The sequence below is a fragment of the Uranotaenia lowii genome, chromosome 2 (genome assembly GCF_029784155.1).
Source record: "Uranotaenia lowii strain MFRU-FL chromosome 2, ASM2978415v1, whole genome shotgun sequence".
Classification (NCBI taxonomy): Eukaryota; Metazoa; Arthropoda; class Insecta; order Diptera; family Culicidae; genus Uranotaenia; species Uranotaenia lowii.
Window position 1 is genome coordinate 28,902,450 of NC_073692.1, and position 23,411 is coordinate 28,925,860.

The 23,411-nt window shown below is 37.7% G+C and overlaps 1 protein-coding gene and 1 long non-coding RNA gene across 2 annotated transcripts in view; one reads left to right on the top strand and one right to left on the bottom strand.

Moving 5' to 3' along the window:
• Positions 1-491: 491 nt before the first annotated feature.
• The window catches only part of LOC129747844 (alanine--glyoxylate aminotransferase 2-like), a 28,269-nt gene continuing 5,349 nt past the window's right edge, over positions 492-23,411 (bottom strand). Inside the window, exons 2-7 of the mRNA XM_055742207.1 lie at positions 17,985-18,103; positions 2,313-2,547; positions 1,907-2,000; positions 1,516-1,718; positions 1,231-1,450; positions 492-1,167 (exon numbers count right to left, since the gene is read on the bottom strand). Of these exons, the coding sequence (XP_055598182.1) occupies positions 649-1,167; positions 1,231-1,450; positions 1,516-1,718; positions 1,907-2,000; positions 2,313-2,547; positions 17,985-18,103 (1,390 nt within the window). The 3' untranslated portion in view covers positions 492-648. The remainder of the gene's footprint in view (positions 1,168-1,230; positions 1,451-1,515; positions 1,719-1,906; positions 2,001-2,312; positions 2,548-17,984; positions 18,104-23,411) is intronic.
• Positions 16,834-17,473, top strand: LOC129747845 (uncharacterized). The gene is made up of 3 exons (XR_008737589.1): positions 16,834-17,096; positions 17,174-17,277; positions 17,344-17,473. It is a non-coding gene; the product is annotated as an uncharacterized LOC129747845 (long non-coding RNA).

A 23,411-nucleotide genomic window follows, 5' to 3' on the forward strand; every position in this document is an offset into this window, starting at 1 on the left:
CGGGACATGTTGCGAGAATGCCGGACGACTGTCCTGCAAAACAGGTGTTCGCTACAAATCCGGTAGGAACAAGACCAGCGGGGGCGCAACGATCGAGGTGGTTAGACCAAGTGGAGCGTGATCTGGCGAACGTGGGGTGCCCGAGAAATTGGAGAACGGTTGCCATGGACCGAGTGAATTATAGGAATTATGGTCGTCAAGTTATGTCGTGAGACGGAATACTATGTAAACAAATAAATAAATAAATAATTGATCATCAAAAATTAACAAAAGGGTACCAAAGAAAATCGCGAAAATCGAAACTTTAATTTTGATGCCAAATGACTTAAAAATGCATGTAACATCAAGATCTGGAGTTATGTTGAAAAATATTTTTGCCAAAAATCGACGTTTTACAAAAAAAACTGCTAAATCCCAAAAAGTCGATTTTCGAGTAAACTTACCTTAAAATGTATGTGATATTAACTACTTACGAATAAGAAATCAATTCATAAAGATCAAAGGTATTTTATTCCCGAAGTATATTTTTATACGTTATATTTCTAAAACATACGGTTATTTCGTAAAACCTATTTTTAAAACAAATAAGTATATAAGTTATAATTTTTATCCGATATTAATCAGTATTATTACATGGTGTTTTTAAACTCATACCGATTTAATAAGCTTGTCTCGCTTTTCACTGATAGCGCCATTGGCAAAACTACACATTCCTCCGGTCGCCGGTGTTGGAACCGTTGAGCGGGATTCTGTTCCATTTTGTTGAGATTTTCCTTGATTTTCGAAATACGTCAAACATTCCCTGAATCCGTACAGGAACATATCGGCATTTTCCGCATTGAAAACCATCGGCGGTTTTAGCTTCACCACATTATCGTCGGGACCGTCACTGCTAACCAAAATTTTGTGCACAGTCTTCATCCGACTGACGACGGCGCGCGCCAAACCGGTGGCCGGGGTACGAGCTTTGCGATTCGACACCAGCTCGATACCGACGAACAAACCCGTTCCCCTAACGTCGCCAACCACCTCGTACTCGAAGCGTAGCGCTCGGCACTGCTCCAGTAAATAGTTTCCGACCTGCAGAGCGTTCTCTTGGAGCCTTTCTTCGTCGATCACACGCATTACGGCGTTCGCGATGGCGCAAGATACGGGATTTCCACCGTACTATGAAGATGGAAATATCACGTGAAGTTGTATGTCTTTTGAAGAATAAAGTACAATACTCACTGTATTGAAGTAGCATACACCAGTTGAGGCAAAGCTCTCGGCAATTTCCGGTGTGGTCACCACAGCCCCCACGGGATGTCCGTTGCCCATCGGTTTTGCCACCGTTACAATATCTGGCACTACATCGTGAGGTTCAAAGGCCCAGTAGTGCGTTCCGATACGCCCGAAACCTACCTGGACCTCATCGGCAATGGTCACACCGCCGGCTGCACGGACGATTCTGTCAGATCATGATTAAACTCCATTAGTTCGTGAGAAAAACTTATCCAAAGACAATTAACTTACTGATATACTTTTTTGAAGTAATCTTTGGGAGGAATGATCTGGCCACCGCAGCTCTGGAGGCTCTCCGCGATGAAAGCTGCAATACCACTGGGACTGCGCTCAATGAGACCCGTAACCTCATCGGCGTATAGCTGACCTAGGTCTACGCCCTCCGGGAAATCGCAATCCCGGTACTTCCCGCGATAAACATCCGGACAAGGAGCCTTCGGTAGAAAGGAAAGCATTTCATAGGGTTTGCTTTCACGCTATTCAGCGCAACTAGAAATGGGTTTGCGTTTGCATTCATGCAATGCACTTATATTTTTTTTACTTGTACGGCATCGAGCATGAAGTGTGTCTACTTCTACCAAATAGAATAGGATCTATGCATAGCTAGTCGCAAGATACTTACGACGTGTACAAAGTCCGGTTTCGGATCTCCACCGGGTTGATTGAACTTGTACGGAGATATCTCCATAACTGCGGATACATGACCGTGATAAGCGCTGAAAAATAAATCAAAATGTTTTAAACTATTCTACGACATGTACTCATGTCGGTCATAAATTAAGTCTAGCTTCGTCGAGCACAACAATAACAGGAGGCAACGCAAATAGGTCACTTATCAAATATACTCAATTGTGATGAGAAAACACACCTACTGAATCTGTTCTTACAAATAACGCGAAACAACTGTCAACCGAGGAACAAAAATATGCCCATAAATTAAACTGAAACCGCGATGCGCCATCCTGTCCTATGATCACCTTATCGTACCCAACTAAGTAAGTGCTTGAGATAAAATAACGAGGACTTACTGATCGAGGGTGATCACGTCGTGGCGCTTGGTGTGCTGCCGGGCCAGCCTCAGGGCCAGATCGTTGGCCTCCGAGCCCGAGTTTACGAAGTAGCACACTGACAGGTTGCCGGGCATCTTATCGGCCAACGTCTGGGCACACTTAACCAGCTCATCGTGCAGGAAGCGGTTGTTGGTGGATAAGGTGGCGATCTGCCGGGCGCCGGCTTCCACAACCTTCGGGTGACAGTGACCGACTGGAGAGAGAGAAACAAATTACGAATGTATTTATCAGCGGTGTTATCATCATTAGTTATAAATCTAGGTAATTGAGGAATTTTTCAAAACTTCTTGTATTGGAACAGGATGAAGAATGAACACACTCTTTGGCCAGTAGAGTTTTGTAAAACATTGATAAAGTATTTACAGCTGTATAGCAAGACTTCATTATTCAGCATTAAAATGCTTGCCAGCTTCCTTTTCAATTCAGGGTCAACAATTCAAACAGGGTTTCCAACATTTAATACTATGCGGCCGGGCATTGTCGAGCTACTATACTCTAAGAGCACATGTATCCGTGGTCTATTCTTGGGTCTTATTTATACAAGAATTGAACCAAAGAAATGAGATCCAATCCAGTGAAAAAACTGACAACCCCACTCGTGTTCCATTAACTGTCAAACGGATTAGAACGGCGTCAAATTGGATCCAAATCTCATCGGTTTTGGATCATTCCTTATACCGGTTCTAAAAAATGTTGAGATTAAATTGGTATTATAGAACACGAATGCGGTTGCTGGTTCGGGATTTGGGTCTAAACCGGCTGTTTGGACCACGGATACAGATGCTCTATGTTACCTGTTCTGATTAGGTTTCAGATTTCAAACCTATCCTTAAGGTGATAACACGAAAAAATAAAATAATGTAACCAAAGAACTCTTCAAGGTACCTATAATAAATATGCTGCCGCAGATTTATAAGGCAACAGCAAAATAGTTAGCACATCTACCTGGATCCCGATCCCGATTTCTGACTTGAGCTCGTCTCCTGTTCCTGGATTCTAAACCCGGCTTCTTATGTTGAATCTTTATCCTGAACAGGCGTAAAAACAGCTGAAGTAAAGCTTAGTTCCTTTTTTTCTGTATTTACATTTTATTTATACCTACATACTAAATAAAAACAAAGTTACACATTACTTTTGTTCAAAACATTCTATCCTAACAAAAGTTGAGATGTTTTCCGAAAACTTTTTCAATAATCGTTTTGTTGTTGCAACGATAGTCTCTGATTTGTTTTTGAAAACTAAACAAACTTGGCTCTTTGTAATGGCTCTTTGTAACGATATTGTATGCAATTGCTTCTGATACTATCCAAAGGGCTGCTTTTTCAGTGGTACTTTTATCATTGATTGCCATACAGAGAATTTCGTCAGGGTCTTTCATGTTAACGAATTATTTTGGGTTTCCAGTCGGAAATAATATGAGATTTACAACATTTTTTAACTCTGTGTACGTTTCTGTCTTTTTTCTTGAAAATCTCGCAAAGAGCGTCATAATTTGCGGCAGAATTATGTTTAAACATTTTGATTCTGTTTCGTAAAGAATGGGTGTGGTTTCCATATTCAAAAATTTTTTATGATTATTTGTCCAAATAACTAACCAATTTTGGTTAGGAAGTTTCAGTTCGATTTTTGCAACAATATTCTTTCGATTAATTAAGAAGTCATAAATTTTTCGGTTGGAACATAGAAAATCGTGTGTTTTGGTTTCTAGGGCATCAGCTACCAATTTTTGCAATTGATTGTCACTTTTTTCAAATCTGGCTATCTTAATAAGGAGTGGTCAATGTCTGTATCTTTTTGAAACAATAAATTCTTTACAAACAACGATTTACACTGTACTTCTGGGTCTAATAATGGAAGGCCTCCGTGGTAACGGTCTAAATACAGTTGATTCCTTTCAACTCTAAAAAAGCGATGGTGGCTCCAGAGAAACTGCCCAATAAATTGATGTATTAAAGCAAGATGTTTCTTGCTTGGGGGAATCATCTCTGCGATATACCATAGCTTGGCAAGTAGAAACATGTTCGTAATAAATACTTTTTCTATCAAACTCAGCCTTCTTGTGTGATAGAATTGAACAGTTGATTTTATGTTGTTTGTCAGTTTTTCATAATTTACTTCAATTATTTGCTCCCAGTCAGTTTTTACAATCATTCCTAAAATTTTCATTTCGTTTTTTTTTTCAGTTAGTTCTTGTGGACCAATTTACAAAATCCAGATTTCTTCAGATTTAATTTGATTCCAGATTTTTTTCCAAATTCATCAATAATCATCATAACTTTGTCCAATGCTTCTTCGCAGCGAATTATGATTGTCAAATCATCAGCGTACGCTAGTATTCGAATAAATTTGTTTTCTATTGAAATTCTACTTAGATTGTACTGTATTTGATTGATTAATGGCTGAATATTAATATAGAATGAGAATAGTACCACATAGTACCATTGAAAACAAACATCCTTGTCTGACGGAGCGGGATATTTTGAACGAATCTGTTGTGTGTCCATTGAAAATAACTTTTGAGGAGGCGTTAAAATACAGTTTTTAAATGCAGTTGAGGCGGAAAACCTATTTTTTCTAATACTTGCCAAAACTTAGTGTGATTGACGCAATCAACCGCTTTTCCAAATCACAAGAGTTCTTATCACATCCAAATTATGAATAAAAGAACTACTTTTCCCACAAGCTGATTGCTCCTTTCCAATAACTTCGCTTGTAAAATTGTTGATTCGATTAGCTATTATTTTAGTAAATATTTTGTAATCCTTGTTAAGAAGACTTATGGGTCGATAGTTACTCAAATCATTTTTGCAACCAACTTTAGGAATAAGCGTTATTATTCCACTCGAGAATAGTTCTAAAGGAACCAAGGTATTATCCAGAAAATTATTTAAAAGGGTAAGCAAATCTCATCTTTTAAAACATCAAACATTTTGTTATAAAACTCGTATGTTAGTCCATCGAGTCCTGGAGCTTTCTTTTTACTGGAATTTAGCAATGGTGTATTTGAGTTCTTCAGTGGTAATAGGTTGTGATAATTTGCTCATCGCTTCATTGCTTAAAATGTTATTCAAAAACGAGAGGGAGTTAAATGAATCACTTACTTCATTTTCACTAAAAAGTTTTTTAAAGTGTTCCTAAACATTTTTTCTGAGTTCCTTGGAATTTTTCAAGATTTCTTCACCTCGTTTCAAACTCTGCAATACTGGATTCGTTTTGCGCTTATTTATCAAGGACATTTGATAAATACCTATTTTCTCGTTTTCTAATAGATTTGGAACTTTAAATCTCTAGGCATAACTCGCTAATCCCTCAGTTTCTGCTTTAACTAATTTGCATTTTATAATGGCTATATATATCGGTATGCACATCTTTCCATCTTTCCCTTCATTCTGCAACTTATTCAAATCAAAAAAGGCTTTTTTCCATTTATCTTTTTCCCTCCGATGAAAATCGTTCATTTTGTAAGATTTCCGCCAGTAGAATTGTTTTATTTTATTTTTTAAGTCAAAGGACCACCATTCGCTAAAATTTCTAGTGTACTTTCTTCGTAACTTAAACTGCTCAAAGACTTGTTTGAATTCATTTGTAACAGCTTTATTTCTCTTAAGGGTTGTATTAATTTTCCAGTATCCTCTCCCAGGCGCTTGGACTCTTTTGGATAAATCAACCTTGTAGCTCATGACTACAGCAAGGTGATCAAAAAAACACACAGGAATCGTTTCTATTTTAGATATCAATGGGATGAAATGTTTGTTTGTATAAAACCTGTCCCACCGTGATGCCCAGTTACCTCTATGGAAGGTATATGACTTGTTATTGAACTGAGGCTGAATAGCTGCATCAAGAAACACTAACGAATCTACCAATATTGTCTTGAGGTCGCTAGAGATGTTATTCGCTTTATTTCTACAATCATTACAGTTAAGGACGCAGTTGAAATCTCCACCTACAATATTTGCGTCAACATTTCTTTTATTAAAGTGAACCGCTGCAGTCGATGTGTATAGTTCGTCTCTTTGATGTCTGTTTTTTGAATTATCCAATATTTTTAATAGAATGTATATTAAAAAATCCTAAAATACAATTTCAATTAAAGGATCATCAAATTGGGAAATTATTTTCACTTACTTTAACTGTTTTTGCCACTTCTTCTACTCTGTTTCTCCAAACCTTTTTCTTTCCTTTATCCTGCTACTCTACATCACGAATTTCATCCGTAGGAACTTGGTACGACAAGTATAGTTCCGGTAACCTATCACTAACATTCAGAGTTGATTTTATGTTATTTTTAATTAACCTACAACGTGCTGATCGTCCATAAACTGTCTGGACCGAGATCTATTGGATGGAAGGCTACTAATGCACTCTTTGGAATAAGTCTGGTGATAGCTTCCTGCATACATAAATTAGCTTGAAAGAAATGGATTCAATTGAAATAAACTTACTAGTACTTTATACTGTAGAAATTATCGATAATCTATCTTAGTTTTTGCCGCCAACTACACGCTTTGCAACTTCCGTTTTATCTCATCTGACAATCTTCCTAACTACATGCCTTCTACTTTATACATATATCTATCTTTTTCTCTTGAGATTTATGTTGCTTAAAGGTACTTAATACCAATGTGGTGGAAAGAAGGTGCTGAAGAAACACGAACACTAATACAGAACTCGTTATTCAAGAAGTAAAAAGGTAAACAAAGCCTACGTCACTTGCCAGGATGTTTATGTATCCTAGGCGAGAATCGTAAACAGCAGTTGGCAATGATTTTTTTCTCTATAGTTTGGGTTTATGTTTACAAACAAAAACTTTTACTAACACTTAGCACGGGATTTCCATCGCCATCTGAGATGTGTATGCAGGTTGACTTAATACTACCCAAATAAATGTCGCTGGCAACCGTGATGATGAAGACGCTACGTCCGAGAGGTTCTCACACAGTGTGTCCGTAAAAATTAATACCATCAGTGGTAATCGAAATTATACGCCCTGAAGGATCAAAAGTATATTTTGGAAATCAATTGATTTTCTTAACAAAACTGCCAGTATTAGTCTCATTCATATTAACAACAGCCGTATGAGAATGAATAAAATCAAAATTTTCGAATTGCACTTCTTGAAGCATAACAACATCTATATAGTTCCTTATTACCAATTCTTTCAACAACATTTTCTTAGTATCTATAGCAAATGGCATTTATGTTAAGGGTGGCTACTTTTCTCAATAAATTCATTTTTTCGCGTAGATAAAGATCTAAAATGTAGTAGTGATCTCTAAAAATAAATCTAAATCTTATTTCTGGGTTTGGAATCCGAGTTTGTCCGAACTTTAACCTTCGTGGAGATCTCTTCCAGCGCGTTCCTCTTTGGGCGACGACTTCTGCTTCTTCCCGAAGTGAGAGTGTGCCCTTCCTCGTCGGTTCCATTGGTCGAGTCTCCGTGAGATCCCTTTGAGAGCTGCCGTTTCAAAGACGTCTTTCCGCTGTCGACCTCCAACTCCTCTGTTTCAACTTCCGATCCGCTTGATGACCTAAGAGAAACCAGCTTGACCATGTTGAGTGATGGCTATGGAACTGTTTCAGACTGCATGGTTGATTTTAATACGCCCGAATAGCTGCACTCCAGTTGCGATTGTAGTCCGATCTCACCCGAAACGACCTTCTCATCAGCAGCTTTCTCATCAGCGACCTTTTCATTAGCGACTTTTTCGATTTGTTTTCTTGGAGTTATGGTTGGGACATTTTTACTCCTATTCTTTGGACACTCAGGCTTCAGATGGCCCTCGGATTTGCAGAGGAAGCACTTTTGCTTAATACCTCCTCAGTATACTCTGCCACGACGGTTGAGGAGGTATAAAGATGCTGGTACTTCCTTTTTCACGTCAATGTAGACGCCGCGAACACCGGTAAAAAGGTCTAACTAGAGTTCAGTCGGAAACTTCTCTCGCACGAGTCGTTTAACATTACCATACCTCAATAGGACTACTGATATGTCAGAATCTGTAACTTCTAGCGGCAAGTCGAAGATTCTAACATATTTCGTGATGCCTGTAGCAATCCCCATCTTCAAGATTACTGTCTCTTCAGAGGAATACACAAACTTGTGCTCCTCAGGGTTCTGCGCCACCGCATCTTTAAAAGCCTCCTCTGAATTGATTTGATGAACAGAGAACGTTCCTGCGCTACCTTGTATTTAGGAAGTCTCCATGGACAATTTGTCTGCGTCAAACGCTTTTACGAAACGGGTCACCTTATCCAAAAATGGTGCTGGTGCACCTTCCGGGAAACGGAATTGTTCCGGCCATCGCGACGCACGTGGTTTATCAACTTTAAGGTTATGGAACTCAAATAACCGAAACTTTGTGAAAGAACTAGAGCTATATAGATGTTGCCTTAACGGAGTTTGATCGTCAACTGTCATTTATTCGCCGAAAAACTTCGATAAAATTCAACGACAATACATCGCGACGATGTAATCAACATTCATTATCTTTAAAAGTAATGATACCTTAACGATGCCTTATTTTGCTATCAGATAGATTTCTAAATCTATGCTAGTAGTTTGCTGTAGCTACCTCATTTTGTTCTCAGCTTGCTGTCAAATGAAATTTCTTGATACCTTAATGATGCCTGATTTTGCTCTTGTAGAAAAGTTGTTGTTGACACCTAATTTTGGTCTCAGTTTACTATACATCTGGGCATCAAAGTCTGCTCGGGTTTGGTGATTTCAAAGGACTGAGTTTTGTTGGATTTTCTTCAATTTAGACATTCAGCTTCACCGTTATATTTTTTTCTAATTTGTTGTGCGATTCCCACTAACGTTTAACTTCCAAACTGTAATTCCATGTATCCGAGATATATTTGTCAGGTCAGCATTACGATTGCTTATCAACTTATGCCGTTATATTTACACAGAACAAACCATTCAATCAGCTTGACCTATATTTATAGGTATATACCTCAATTTGGCTCATGCCTTTTTATGGTATTGTCACTTTAAATTTATTATTAATATGTTTAAGAAACAATTGTCTTCATAAGTGAAGTACCTTTTATGTACGAACTTAAAAAATTTATTGAGAAATAGTTACTTATTTTATTACAGAAGAACTTCTACCTCAAAAGTTACAAGTGGCTATATTTGAATTTTGTCATGTCTCCGAAATGCAGTGTACGGGTAGAGAAAATGGTTATCAATTAGAATAAAATATGTTGGCGATTAATGTTATCGTTCATGACGCAAATGACCCTCCGGTTATCACTGCTGAAACCAAAAGGCAACAAACAGAAAGGTAAATTTTACAGCTAACGAATTTTCAAATGGTCCACATACGAGATAAACCTGAGCAATGATGGCTCAGTCAGACACGCGCCGCCCATCTATACCTTTCCTGTTATCAATCACCTACTAACGGCTAATAGCTGTTTAAGCTCTAGACAGACATCGTCGTTCATGTCAGACAACGCACTTTTTGTGTCGCTGAACTTTTTCGTCACTGAGCAAACACGCTAGCTAGCTGATTGATATGCCTACTTATCATCGATGAGCTATTTACGGATTAAGCGCATTGTTGCCACAACAACTCTCTTTTGGGAACTCGTGGTTTATCTGTTGATAAGCTGTTGATCGGTAAGATTGATGAATGTTATTTTAAAACAATATTTAGCTAAGTTACGTCACAAATCAAAGGTCAAACCACAAAACAGACTGCATCTTCCAGGAAAAAATCAAAAAGTTTATTTCATTTCAAAAGCTAAAAAATTAATCAAAATTCCTAAATCACTACCAGTGTCAGTTTCTTCATGTCCTGTTGTTTATTTTCAGATTAAGTCATGTACCTTACCGGCTGGGTAGTTGTTTATTTTATACGATTGAGAATCCCCACTAAGCTAGAACTAGACGCGTGAAACAAGTTGCAATCACGCTTTAATCACGAGCTAGTTCGTTGGGTAGAAACGTGCCGTAATGCACTTCTGTCTGCCGACATTCGAGACGATTGATGCGTGTGACCAGCCATAGTCCAGTCCTGTGGCTTTCAACAGGGTTTTAGGAACAGTTCTTATCAGCGCTTGTGATAATGGATGCAGGACAATATTGTCAAACGTAAAAGGGTTGATTACTGCTACATGATTACATGAACATTATTTCTTCGTAAATATCTGACTCAGCTTCAAACGGTGCAACTGACTGTATGAATAAAAAGATATTACGGTACTGATTACTCTGAACCACAGTTCAAAATACTAAAATAGACTTTAGATGTCTTTTTAACCTGCAAGTACATACAGTGGTGTTCGAAATAATAGCAGCGCAAGTGAAGCGCATCGAATTATACTGCGTACTTGTATGAGTGTTGTCCTCCGCTAACAAATGTTACGCACGTTAGTGTATTGATGAGTGATGAGTGCAACGCTCGACTATTTCGATGCACAACGCACTTGTTTACTTTATTCGGTTGCCATTTTGAAAACATATCGTTCTTGGGCTGTTCGAAAAAATAGCAGCACAGGTAACAAAGTGCACTAAATCGCTGAAGTTTTGAAGAAATTCATAGTTTTCGATGTGAATTTGTTGTGGTAAGAGACATAAAGGTTCCATGATGAGTTTTGGTTGATTATACATTACCGAAAATCTGCAATATTTCAGCAAAATGGGTCGCTCGAAGCATTGTACGTTCGAAGAACGAAATCACATCAAACGACTGATTGCAAGCGGAAAAACATATCGAGAAGTTCAGGAACTGCTTAACTGTTCTGCGAAAAAGATATACAATGCATTGCACTGGAAGGAAAAGGGTGAAACTCGTGGCAGAAAGCGAGCAACAGCTTCACGAACTGACCGGAAGATGATTCGGTTGGTGAAAATGCAACCACACATCTCATCAAGAGCACTGAAACAAGAGTTGGATCTTCCCATCAGTACCTCAACAGTAAGAAAACGTCTGATTGAAGCTGAATTGCAAGCTAGAAGCCCGAGGAAAGTGCCCCTACTAACTTCACGACATATTCATAACCGCTTGAACTTCGCCAACTCTCACGTCAATTGGCCCATCCAAAAATGGCGTAACATTTTGTGGACTGATGAAAGCAAAGTAGAGTTGTTTGGTTCCAGCGGTAGGCGAATGTTCGTCAGACGTCCTCCAGGTGCAGAATTCCAACCCCAGTACACCGTGAAAACGGTTAAACATGGTGGTGCCAAAATCATGGTGTGGGGATGTTTTTCGTACCACGGTGTTGGGCCCATCCATCGTATAGACGGTATCATGGACGCAGTTGGTTACGTGGAAATTCTTCAGAATATCATGCTACCATACGCAGAAGAGGAAATGCCCTTGAAATGGATCTTCCAACAGGACAATGACCCGAAACATACCAGCAGACGAGCAAAAGCGTGGTTCCGGGACAATAACGTTGATGTGATGGATTGGCCGGCTCAATCGCCGGACCTCAATCCTATCGAAAATTTGTGGGGAGACATCAAAAAGGCCGTTTTCGAGGCAAAGCCGACAAATGCAGAGCAACTATGGGTTGTAGTTCGCCGTGCATGGTCAGAAATACCTGTCGTACGGTGCCAAAAGCTTGTGGACTCTATGTCACGCCGTTGCGCTGCAGTGATCAGAAATAACGGGTACACTACGAAGTATTGATGTCATAAATGACTTTCACATAGAGAAAGACTTGGTATTAATTCATTATTTGTTTTTAAAAAATATTTAATTTCTTGCTGCTATTATTTCGAACAGGGCAAAAATCATTTTTTTATTATTCTCAGCCTGCAATTGATATTCTGATCCTCAATCTTTTGTATTTCTAATGTACCACTAATATGCTTACTAAACCAAGAGAGAATTGAAATTAAAGTGACAATACAGAAAAATGCCTAAATTATTTTATCAATTTTCGAGCCGCTGCTATTATTTCGAACACCACTGTATATATGTAGTTTCAAGTCTATTTCGGTTCATTCATAGGTAGGTAGGTCACTAAGCCAAGCAGGAACCTACACTAACCGACCGTAAAAGGGCAAAAATTATCCTTGAAAGTGAAGGCACATCAATCCTTTGTCGGCCGTGGTTAAATTTCATCTCGTGTAGGTACCTACTTTATTCAGCAATTAAACGTCTCAGTATTGTGGTGTAGGCAGCACACACAACCCAACACGCCCATCACCTTCATTCAGTCTGTTACAAAAACCGGTCAGTGTCTTGGACAACACAGAGTGCGAATTTCGTAAGAAATCATACTTTACATACCAACATTGAAGGTTTGGTCTAGTCTAGGACTGGTTTTGCGACAACCCTTGGCTCGGCTCAAAGCCGTTTATCAAACATGATTCCAGTGTGCTTACATTGAAATCGGGCTTAAATTATTGCGAATCATGTCTTTTGAGCTTGGCGCCTAAAAATATCCCTACCGGGCTATGTTTGAAAAGGTGTATCTGGTGGGTGCTACACATTCAAGTACCTTTTACCACCGGTTCTTAAACCCAACCGGACCGGATTGGTGAAAATGTTGATCAATTAGGCATAAACATTAACATTAATTGCGGCATTTACCCAGAGGTGTGACCACTATCTAAAGGACTGAGTTAAACATTCGGATTAACACATTAACCCTTTTAGCACCGAGCAAAAAGAGCATACACTGGAGAAAACAACCGACCCAAATCGGTGAATTTTTAGAGATTTCTTAAATAGCTTATAAAATTAAAAGTAGAAAAAATTGTGGAAAAAATTACGAAGAAAGAAGTCTTCATAATTTTGTTCCAATATTTATTTAAACTTATAAGTTAAACGCCATTACAAGACGTCGTCGATTTTTTTTATTTTAAAACTATACAATTTTGGCTTAACTTTTAACACATAGCGGGCCAAGTGGTAAAACATAAATAAATTTACAAATGTATTTTGCAATCGATAAAATAGTTTGGGTACTACTTTTAGGACTTCTGTGTTAAGACATTTAAGTATTATTTGAACATCTGGTATAATTCTTTTTTCCAACAAGATTTTTCATATCGTCCATGTCCTTGTTGCATAATTTGAACAGGTAAACAGGAAGTGATCTGGATCTGCGTTAGACGCGCCGCACTCACAGGTGTCATTCTGGATAATTCGGTTCCTGGATAGATGGTAGACGTGAATGCACAGTGGTCCAGAAATGAAATTTAGCGGGAAACAATTATTTGCGCTCTTGCCTTAGGTTTAAGACATTTGGTGTCCGAGACAAAGTTGTACATCATCCCAAGGCGCTACTTTTGAATGAAACATTTTTAGGGTGGTTCATAAAACTCCTAAGATACGAAAATTATTTTTATACTGTAAGGAGATAGTGCTGTATTATGTTCAGCAATTATGTAGAACATCATAATTGATGAAACTTTGTAGAAGACTTTGAATGTCTATCTATTAACGTTTAGGTTTTATGATGATTTTTCGTGTACAAGTTAGGGTGGTCCTTCAAAAACAAGTTTTTTTGTTATAACTTTGTTGGGTATCAACTTATCAAAAATGTGTGTTAGGCAAGTATTTAGCAAATCATTATACGCATCTTTTGTAGCAAACAGATTTCTAATATCTGCTTTTGATTCGCAGTTATCATGAATTTTGTGTTCAAAAATGGCCGTTTTGTATGAGCCATAACTTCAAATGGAGCAAACCAAAAAATTCAAACTTTAATTCGTTTGAAAGAACATGTTAACATCTACATTATATAAAAAAAACTGGAGAGGTGTTTTTTGTTTAAAGCTGGCCAAAATTGCCATTTTTCATATAACCTTTCTATATTATTTTTGACTACTTTTGGCTGCGTGAGGAATTACCGTACACATCGTAACATTCATATCATCATTATAGTTAACAGAAACGGAAAAACGGGAAAAAAAGTTTATTTGAGAAATCAATAAAAATTCATAGAAAACAAAAAAAAAACACTTAAATTCTAGCAATAATGAAACTAATAAAAAAAACGCGTTAGGGGTCACAGATCAAATGACGGCTGCATTCAGGAAGGCTGATTTTTGAATATTTCATACCTTTTCTATTGGATAGTGAGAAGTACAAATCTGATGTCAGGAGGAGTTTTTAAAAACATCCTCCAGACTAACCACACAATCGAACTTTCTGGAGTGGTTTCCTCGAAATCTTCGTAAACTTCTGTTTCTTGTTTCACTAGCTTCTTCCGAATACATGCCTATGGGTAAAATATTATGTTTTATGTATGCTGCTCCATGCACAAACAATTTGTGTACGATTGGAAAAACGGGATACCAGCTATATAAATTGTTATAAAGCACCCGAGTTTCTTCAGCATACCCTTCAAATTAGCTACTGTTGATAATGGTTAAAATCACGTAAAACTTTTCCAAAAGCTGAACATTCAGTCCCGTAATTTGTGCAACTTCAATCCGTTTCTCGAAGAATTTCCTGTATTGGAATTCCCACCGGTGACCCTAGGCTCATCAATACATAAGTTCAGTTGTTCTTTTAGTATGTTTCGAAGACTTTGACGCCGTTCTTTCATTTCTATATTGTTTTTCCTGACTCTCCAAGTGGGTTTGTCCATACAAAGACGATCTGCGATCCTCATGAACATTTCCAACGAATCTTGTTAGATCTGCACTTTCCTTAGCAAAAATGAGCCTAATAGGTCTGCTCAAACTCACTGAGGTTCCAGATAACGTTTTGTATCCCATTAGATTTATCTACGAGACGTAACGGCACAAGAGAAACCGCGAAAATGTGTGAATCGCTGTATTCACGCATGTCTCCTTCAGTATCTTCGTCAATGAATGATTGATTAAATCTATATTGAAATAATTTGAAGATCAAAAGATAAAGGTTCGTTCAAAATAAATTTATACCTGCTGTGGTTTGAGCTACCATATGCTCCTCATTTGAAAATCAGTTGAAGCATTTTTTCCGGAAATGTAGAATCATATTGTAAATATTTCAACAACCTTTCCACTGTATGATCCACCAAATTAATTTAATTAATTAATTTCTTATTCAATGTTAATTTCGAAGCTTCGGATCAATTTTTAACAGAACTTCAACCACATCTTTTTCACTAGACCCCTTCAGCCAGTGAACGACTATAACTTTCCTTTGAACGTTCATCACGAATAAGCGAAACTCTTGAACTGAAAACTGTGTGGTTTACTTGGGTTTGATCAAAATTATCACCGGAGAAACCAAAACTGGCTTTCACAGTCAAAAGGACATAAGTGAATAATAACTCCTTCTAAGAAAAATTCAAATCAAAATTTTTTTGTTGGGTAGTTTGTCAATCATTTATTTCAGTTTTTTGTTCTATTCATAAATAATCAAAAATCCTAATTTTTTATTTGTGCTCCTCTGGTTTTTTAAGTCTTTCAAAATGTTTACAAAAGCCATTGAATAGGCAACTCTGCTTTTGTAGTGATGAAAAATTCAGAATTGTTGACTAAGGCTAATGTCATGCTGAAACAACTAGCAACGCAACGCAACGCAACGTTCCAATAAGATTGCGTTGCATTGCATTGGTATGTCATGCTGGCGCGACCTGTCACTTTGAAATTCCCTACAAATCATCACTTCTCTACATCTGATAATGCTTTGAATCGTCTCCTTTCTTTCCGGAGCCATCAAAAACTCATCAAATCACGACCCGGATTGCAAGAATGCCGAAATTGGAACCGACAAAATTCCTTGTTTTTTTGCCGGAACTAAGAATTTATGAAAATTTTCTCGCCGATTAAGATAGTTTTTGGTTTATTATCATAAGTTCGGACAGATCTTCGTACTATTGTGCGTAAAACCCGGAATCACTGCTTCAAATCGAGAAAAAACAATGTTCCTATTGGATTTCCTACTAGTCGCGCTACTAAACACATTGGCATCAGATTGGTCGCGCTACTCAAAGCAACCAGTATGACAGGTCTGCGCGATTTCCATGGAGATCAAATGAGAGCTGGTTAGTCGTGTGAACGTTGCGTTGTAGGTCGCGTTGCTAGTTGCTTCAGCATGACATCAGCCTAAGGGTGCGAACGCAAAGAAGACAATTCCATGTCGCAGTACATAAGTGGTTTATTTCGTTATATGAAAAATGGTAATTTTGGTCAAGTTCAAATGAAAATAAAAAGCTTTAAACAAAAAACACCTCTCCAGTTTCACGATAGATTTATGTAGAAAAAAAACAATGTCAAAGAAGATAGTTCAGGCAGTTTGATTTGAGGGGCGTCCGAGTTATCCAGTTTAAGTTTTTTTTCTTCTTACGGAAAATCGTTGAACGACTAACAGTTATAGATAATAGTAAAAAAAAAAAGAGGAAGTAAATGTAGTATCGTCACTTATTCAAAGGTTGTCTAGTTTCCATTTTGTTCATCAAAGCAACACTCGATGTTATGGGGAACAACAATAAACATTCTACTTCAAACTATCAGCAAGAGCTAACGTTTTAGTTAAAAGCAGATCCTTTTCTTGGATACTACACACAAAATTTTCGAGGCTCCACTTAGCAAAAATACTGCGTTACTTTCGATTAGCAATAAGGGTTGTTTTACTAACGCGATAGCAAAATGCTTATTTTGCTTGAATTTAGTAAAAAAGCCAACTAGCTAGCCGCTTTGTTCGGATAGCAGCCGCCGGTTGCGAGAGAAAAAAAATAAATCAACGTGAATCAGTACGATTGGCGGAACCTGTGGAGCCGGGGCTGATAAGTCAGTGACGAAATGGTAGCCAGACTAACACCGGAAGCGTACAGGTAAAGAACCGGTCATGACACGAACAGATTGAATTGAAGATCGATTTTTAAAGCAGGAAATTCTGTTTTTTTTCTAGGAACTTACCAATGAATGAACAGTAATGCGGTTACGGAATCGGGTTCACAAGGTGTGATGGCCAAGTGGCCGACGGAAGGTGGATAAAACATCGGAAGCGAATAGGTATGATTCGATTCGACCATGAGAAAATCCGGCTTTTAATATGCTAAATTATTTGTTTTTCGCCAGGTTGCTCCTGCCGGCCCTCATTGCAGGATGATCGACAAAAAGGAACCATTTTCACCCGGGCGAAAGACCAATTTTAAAGATCAAGTGGAAAAATTAGTTAGTTAGTTAAGTGACTTGCATTTTTTTTTAAATAAATGAAGTGAAATAATCTGTGTTGACTTTTTCATATTCCCTCCAGAATTTCCATGGAAAAAAAAAATCAATATTCCTTATCCCCCGCGGTCTTTTCCGCCGGTTTTTGCTAAAATTTCGGTAAAACATTCCGACGGCTAACTTTTTCTCTCTTTTGCTAAAATTCTAGTAGAAAAAAATTGCTTAATCGTTTGCTAAATTTCTAGCTGGTCAAATTTGAGCAAAATTTTGCTAAATTCCGGCCTCGAAAGTTTTGTGTGTACAATAAGGATTAACTTGGATGCACGTGCTCGGAAGTGTGCCACTTTGTGTTTGTTTCGTACATATTTATGTTTGGAAATCTCACTTCGTCTTGTCTTATAGAAAGTGTTATGGCAACTGTTTCTATTTATTGCTTGTGGAGACAATCCAAAGCGCAAATGTACTTTTAACTCATCCCACCAAGCAAACAAACCTGTACCTAGCACTTTTCAACTGGTTCAAGAACTAATAGATAGAAATCAACTCACCATGTGCGACGTTATTGATACAGTCCAGATAGCGGGTACCCTCTTCATCGTACATGTACTGGCCCTGGCCGCGAACTATTTTCAACGGATCCGAACGGTAGAACAGCTGGCAGGATTTTCTGGAACGGTGAATGTAAAATGGTAAACAGAACCAATAAGTTCGAGAGCTAAACAACTACTTTAATGGATACGTGAAATGTGGAATATTTAACAACACAGCTTGATAGCTCTATAGTCCAATTTGCCGCTGATAGTGTTCGTGATATTATGCAGGTTGTTTCACCAGCACTTTTCAGTTTTGGGACAATCAACCTCAAAAACTACCATGTGTATCGACCGGCTGCCCCTTTTTGTACCGAGAGTTTTTGAGGTTAATTGTCCCGTCTCATCTGTACACGCTCAGCAAGTGTGCGTAAGAAATGTCAAAAACAACTCAATAGCTGCTTTGTCCCAGTGATGGTAAATTTCGCCCGTCACGCTTGACCCGACTAGTTTTGTTTCATCAAACGACTGGCACTGTTCTCAATTGACGGAGCCTCACTACTCGCATGACGGATAAAGCACGACAACAATCAACATTTCTACATCATCGACTGGCGAAGCTCCTACACATGGTCAAAATTTCTCCTGAGGGTGACTGGCAAATCTCTTCACACTTCGATCGGCTGCTGACGGCAGGTACAACAAAACCTGAACGACTTGCTGGCAGAGAACAACAATAGCAATAAAAAACTGAAAACGAGCTTGCTGGCAGGAGCAACAATAATAATAAATGCTTTTCTTGTTCGTCTTCGGTCATCTTCGGCTTGCTGGCAGGAGCAACAATAATAATAAATGCGTTTCTTTTTCGTCATCGGTCGTTTGAATGCGATTGCTTGACTAGGTTATTATTTTAGCTTCAAATGACTGGGAAATGAATGACTGGCAAACGAAGTGACTGGTCGTTAAGGAACAGTCAAGTGAGTTTGACGGACCAAAAGGCTTCACAGTCACAGCTTCACGCCTCATGACGATGACTTTTGCCAAGCCTGCTTTGTCCATCCTACACACTAAAATTGCAAAATTTCCGCTCGGGAATCTGACCCTCCGAATCACAGGAAAATGCTTCATCCTCACGAAATTCGAAAGGATATCTGATCGAATCTCGTAACGTTTTGTTTAACCTGACATCCAGTATTGAATGTTTACGAGTGCACAGGTACTCGAACAAGCGTCCAGAAATTCAGGACAGTGCCCACATGTGCCACAGGCTCATCTGGTTTCGCGCGTTTTTTGCCGGTGCCGATGAACAAGTAGCTGTTACTATCCTGTTTCTATCGTGTGCGGTGTCACAGCTGCATCGTAATTTTTTTTTTCAAGTTTAGTTTCAAATTTTCTAAAAGTGGATGTGTGAAGGAAGACTCGCCTCGCCCCAGTAAGTGTAGCTTGGCACAAAAACCCAGCGGAGAATAATCGCAGCAACGATAGACTGAAAACCGATTAGGAAAAATTGAAGCCTGTAAGAAACGTAAGAAAATATTTGAATGGCATATATTTTAAGGTTTTTTTTTGTGGTTTAGGCTAAACGTACGGCTTTCGGCAGACGGTTCAACCAAAGGTTCAACTGAAAACCGTTGCAGAATAACCATGCAGCTTTTTTCCGTGAGATGCAGAATGGTGAAAGTGCAAGGAAACAATTCCACCCAGAGCATGAGGCAACAAGTCCTACCGACCAGGAAGTGGAATAAATCACAATGAGGAAAGCCATCACCGATCCAGAAAAGTGATTTATTATACCTTCCGGTTACTCTATAATAAAGTGATTTAAAAGTGTTATTTTTAATGTGAGCTGTGTGAAATGATAGTGCAAAATAAAATTTGTGAAATAAATTAAAGTTTCAACAGTATTTTTTATTTATTTTGATTCGAAAAAAGAGAATGCAAAACGATTTCAGAATTTCCAATAATTCTCGGAATGAGTCCGTTTCGAACGTTCAGGAGAATTTCAAAACTACCTGTAAATTGCCGGAGGAACGCGTATCGAGCCTACAGGACAGTTTGACAGTTGTTTTCCTGAGCTCTTTTTCTGTCCCGAGATCGTCCTGTAATTTCAGCTGTTGAAAATACAGGACGAAATCGTTCCGACCACAGGAGAAAAGATTAAGCACTGACCATACTGACTGGACACTCGATTTCGTTTTCTGGATAATTTTTCCAGAAAAAAAACAAAAAAAAATCATTTGTCCAACAGTACGCAATGTCGATTCCAGAGTGCGCATCGATCGATTTGAAGAAATGCTATCCCAGTTAGGAAATGCCACCCAACTTTAAAAATAAAACACGCAATTTCTACGATAAAATCGGGCTAAACAGGACCATATTTCCTACAGGGCATTTTTTGTCAAATTTTTCAGGTTCGCCACCTGCCGTCGGTATTGCGAACCTGCAAAAGCTGACAACAAAAAATTAGACAGAAAATGGTTGAATTTTTGTTCTAAGAGTCAAGTCAGTGTGGTCAGTGGATTAAGTGTGTACATTTTATTTTATTTTTCTCAAAGTATCTCGCTCTTAGATTCATTTAATGATCAATTTTGAGTTTATAATGCCAAAAGATCTAATATATAAAAATGGAGGCGTTTTCTTTGTAACACCATCACGTATAAACGGGCGGTCGAAATAAAGTAAAATTTGGTATCCGAGGGTTTTTCGTGCCAGAGATGGTTTGTATTAGTGAACCTACATGTAAGAGAAGCGACGTCCGAAACAGAAAATTCCAATCGATACAAACAAACTGTCAAAACAGATTCCATGGCAATCGTACCGAGCTTTTGTTGAGAGCTTATATCACTGCTTATATATAGCTTTCTAATTGAAAACTCAACGAAGGAGAGTATTGTGATTGCTATTGTAGTTCAAGCAAATAATTTTAAAGCACGTCATATGAATTTATGATAAGGAGCAATTGTATTCTCTACTCTGATGGATTGTGTTCGTAGTTAGAAAACTATGTGATCGTTAACAAAATTCAAGTCATACCGTTTATTGCGATCCATCAGAAATCAAATTCAATGTTATTTTGTTGGATTGATTGAGCGTTCACTTTAGAGCTTGAACATTGAGCCAGAACACAGTGCTGAGGATTTTTTTTGTCCAAGCTTTCGGCGATGTGACCAGATACCAAGTAACAATTTAGGTTTTCTAGGGGACTCCATACCAACTATAAATTAAAGCTACCCAAGTAACACACAAAAGTAGAATAGGTTTTATAATTTTTGCAAGGAGTTTTATAAGTGATATATTATACCGTTTACTATTTTAAAATGTATTCATTAAAAACCTATTCACAACATATCACCACACACAAAATTTTCGAGGCCGGAATTTAGCAAAATTTTGCTCAAATTTGACCAGCTAGAAATTTAGCAATCAATTTAGCAATATTTTTTCACTAAAATTTTAGCAAACCAGAGAAAAAGTTAGCCGCCGCAATTTTTACTCAAATTTCTAGCAAAATCCGAAGAAAAAAACCGCCCAGAATTTTTATTTACAAAATTTATAATTTTTCCTTTAGAAACGCAGGGAGGTTATCAAATTTAAAATAAAAAAAAAATGCTTTCACCTTTTACTTTAATTTATTTTCTGGATTTACACTTGTCCACCAGCGTTGTGAAAACTTTTTCGAACTTTGCCAATAATTACTTTTTTCTTGCGCCTGGATCGGGTTGTTCCGGATGTGGGTAGGTTGACCGTTCGTTTCCGGATGTTTCCATCGTCGACCAACATTAAGCATGTTCCTTTTTCGGAGACTTGGCAACCTCTTAGGTGAATCCCCGGCTTTGGTGTTGTATTCGCTGGGAGCGCCATCCTGGTAAAAATGGAAAATTTACATATGAAAAACTTAAAAAGTTTGTTTGCGTCTAGATTGGTCTTTACCTGTTTGCTTTCCAGTATAGATCCGCTTGGTCGTCGTCCGCTTGGTCATCAAAATCACCGCTGGCACCGAATTTCCGTAACCGAACTTATGTTTTCTTTTCGGCGGTAAAGGCGGCTGTTATTCAAAAGAAAAGCGGCCAGAAAAATTAGTTTTTACTCAAATCAAGCAAATTTAGCTTTTTGCTAACTCTAAAGTAGAAAAATTGTTTTGCTAACGGGAAGTAACAGCGAATTTTTGCTAAGTGGAGCCCCGAAAGTTTTGTGTGCAGGATAGCTACAAGCGTCTTATAAAGTCAATCTATGAAACAGCAATAAATTTATCTGATTGCGTTTTTTATTTAACTCTTTGTGCAAGCTATAAAACATTTTTATACCTTTAAACATAAACCATTTGAAAAAGTCATGAAACATCTGCATACAGACCTGTTTTGATCTATAAAAGCCTTTTTAAATTATTTTGTAGCACTTGTGTTCTTATATGATATTTACGAGAAGCTTCGGTTTTATAATTGTTCCTTAATGACTGATTGTTGCCTCTTTAAACCGTTTATATGAAACAAATCCCTCTATACGACAAAATAAGCTTGTAAGCGGTATTTCGCCAAATAAAGGGTTTATAAAAGAAAGTTATGTAGTTATTGATCAAAATGTGAACAATAAGATGTTTTTCGGCAGCGAAAGGAGAAATAATTGTTTTCGCGTTTGTCAGGAACAACAACGGATGAAGTTGACCTCGTCGCTCGTCAGAAAAACGGAAAGGAATGCTGCTCAGGATTAATTATCCACTGGAAGTGTACAGCTTACCGGAGTTATCCTTGTTCCGCGATAATTGAAGTTTTCGTGAAAATAATCGACGAACAAAGTTGTCTCTCAAGAGCATCAAAACAACATTGTGTTTTTCTAAGTGAATAAAGTTATCTGTTGAAATAATTTGAAAAATAATTTGAAAAGTTGTGTCAATTATTTTTATGGCAATGCTGCATATTTGATTACAGCTGAGAGACCATTGTGTTGTTGTGGAATCTCATGTGCAATTATTTTGTTTGCTATGAGTTTATAAGGCACATGTAATGGTCTTTCAATAATTTTTCTAGAAGGCCTTGACACTTTTTGTGTTTATAAGACTTATCAAAATGCCTCAAAGACACGCATCAAGGCTAAAGCAGTTTTGTAGGGATGTCTCACAGAATGCTATATAACTTTTCCGATTTATAGAATCGGCATCCAAGCCTTTTTCGAATTTTACACACTTTATTAAAACATAAAAGTTATGTAAAAGTATATTAGTTCGATAAGTTATTTTACGGAAACAAAATCATTTTTCAAGTGTCCAATAAAGACTATTATAAATTTTATATATTAGCGCCATTTTTATGACAAATAATGATGAATGTATAAACGATGTATTTCTATTTAAGAAAGTAAACTTTATCTTGTGCATATTTTTAATACATTTTTACATCATTATGGCTGATATACTGTAGAAAATTGTTCACCAACCGCATAAAAGATTCA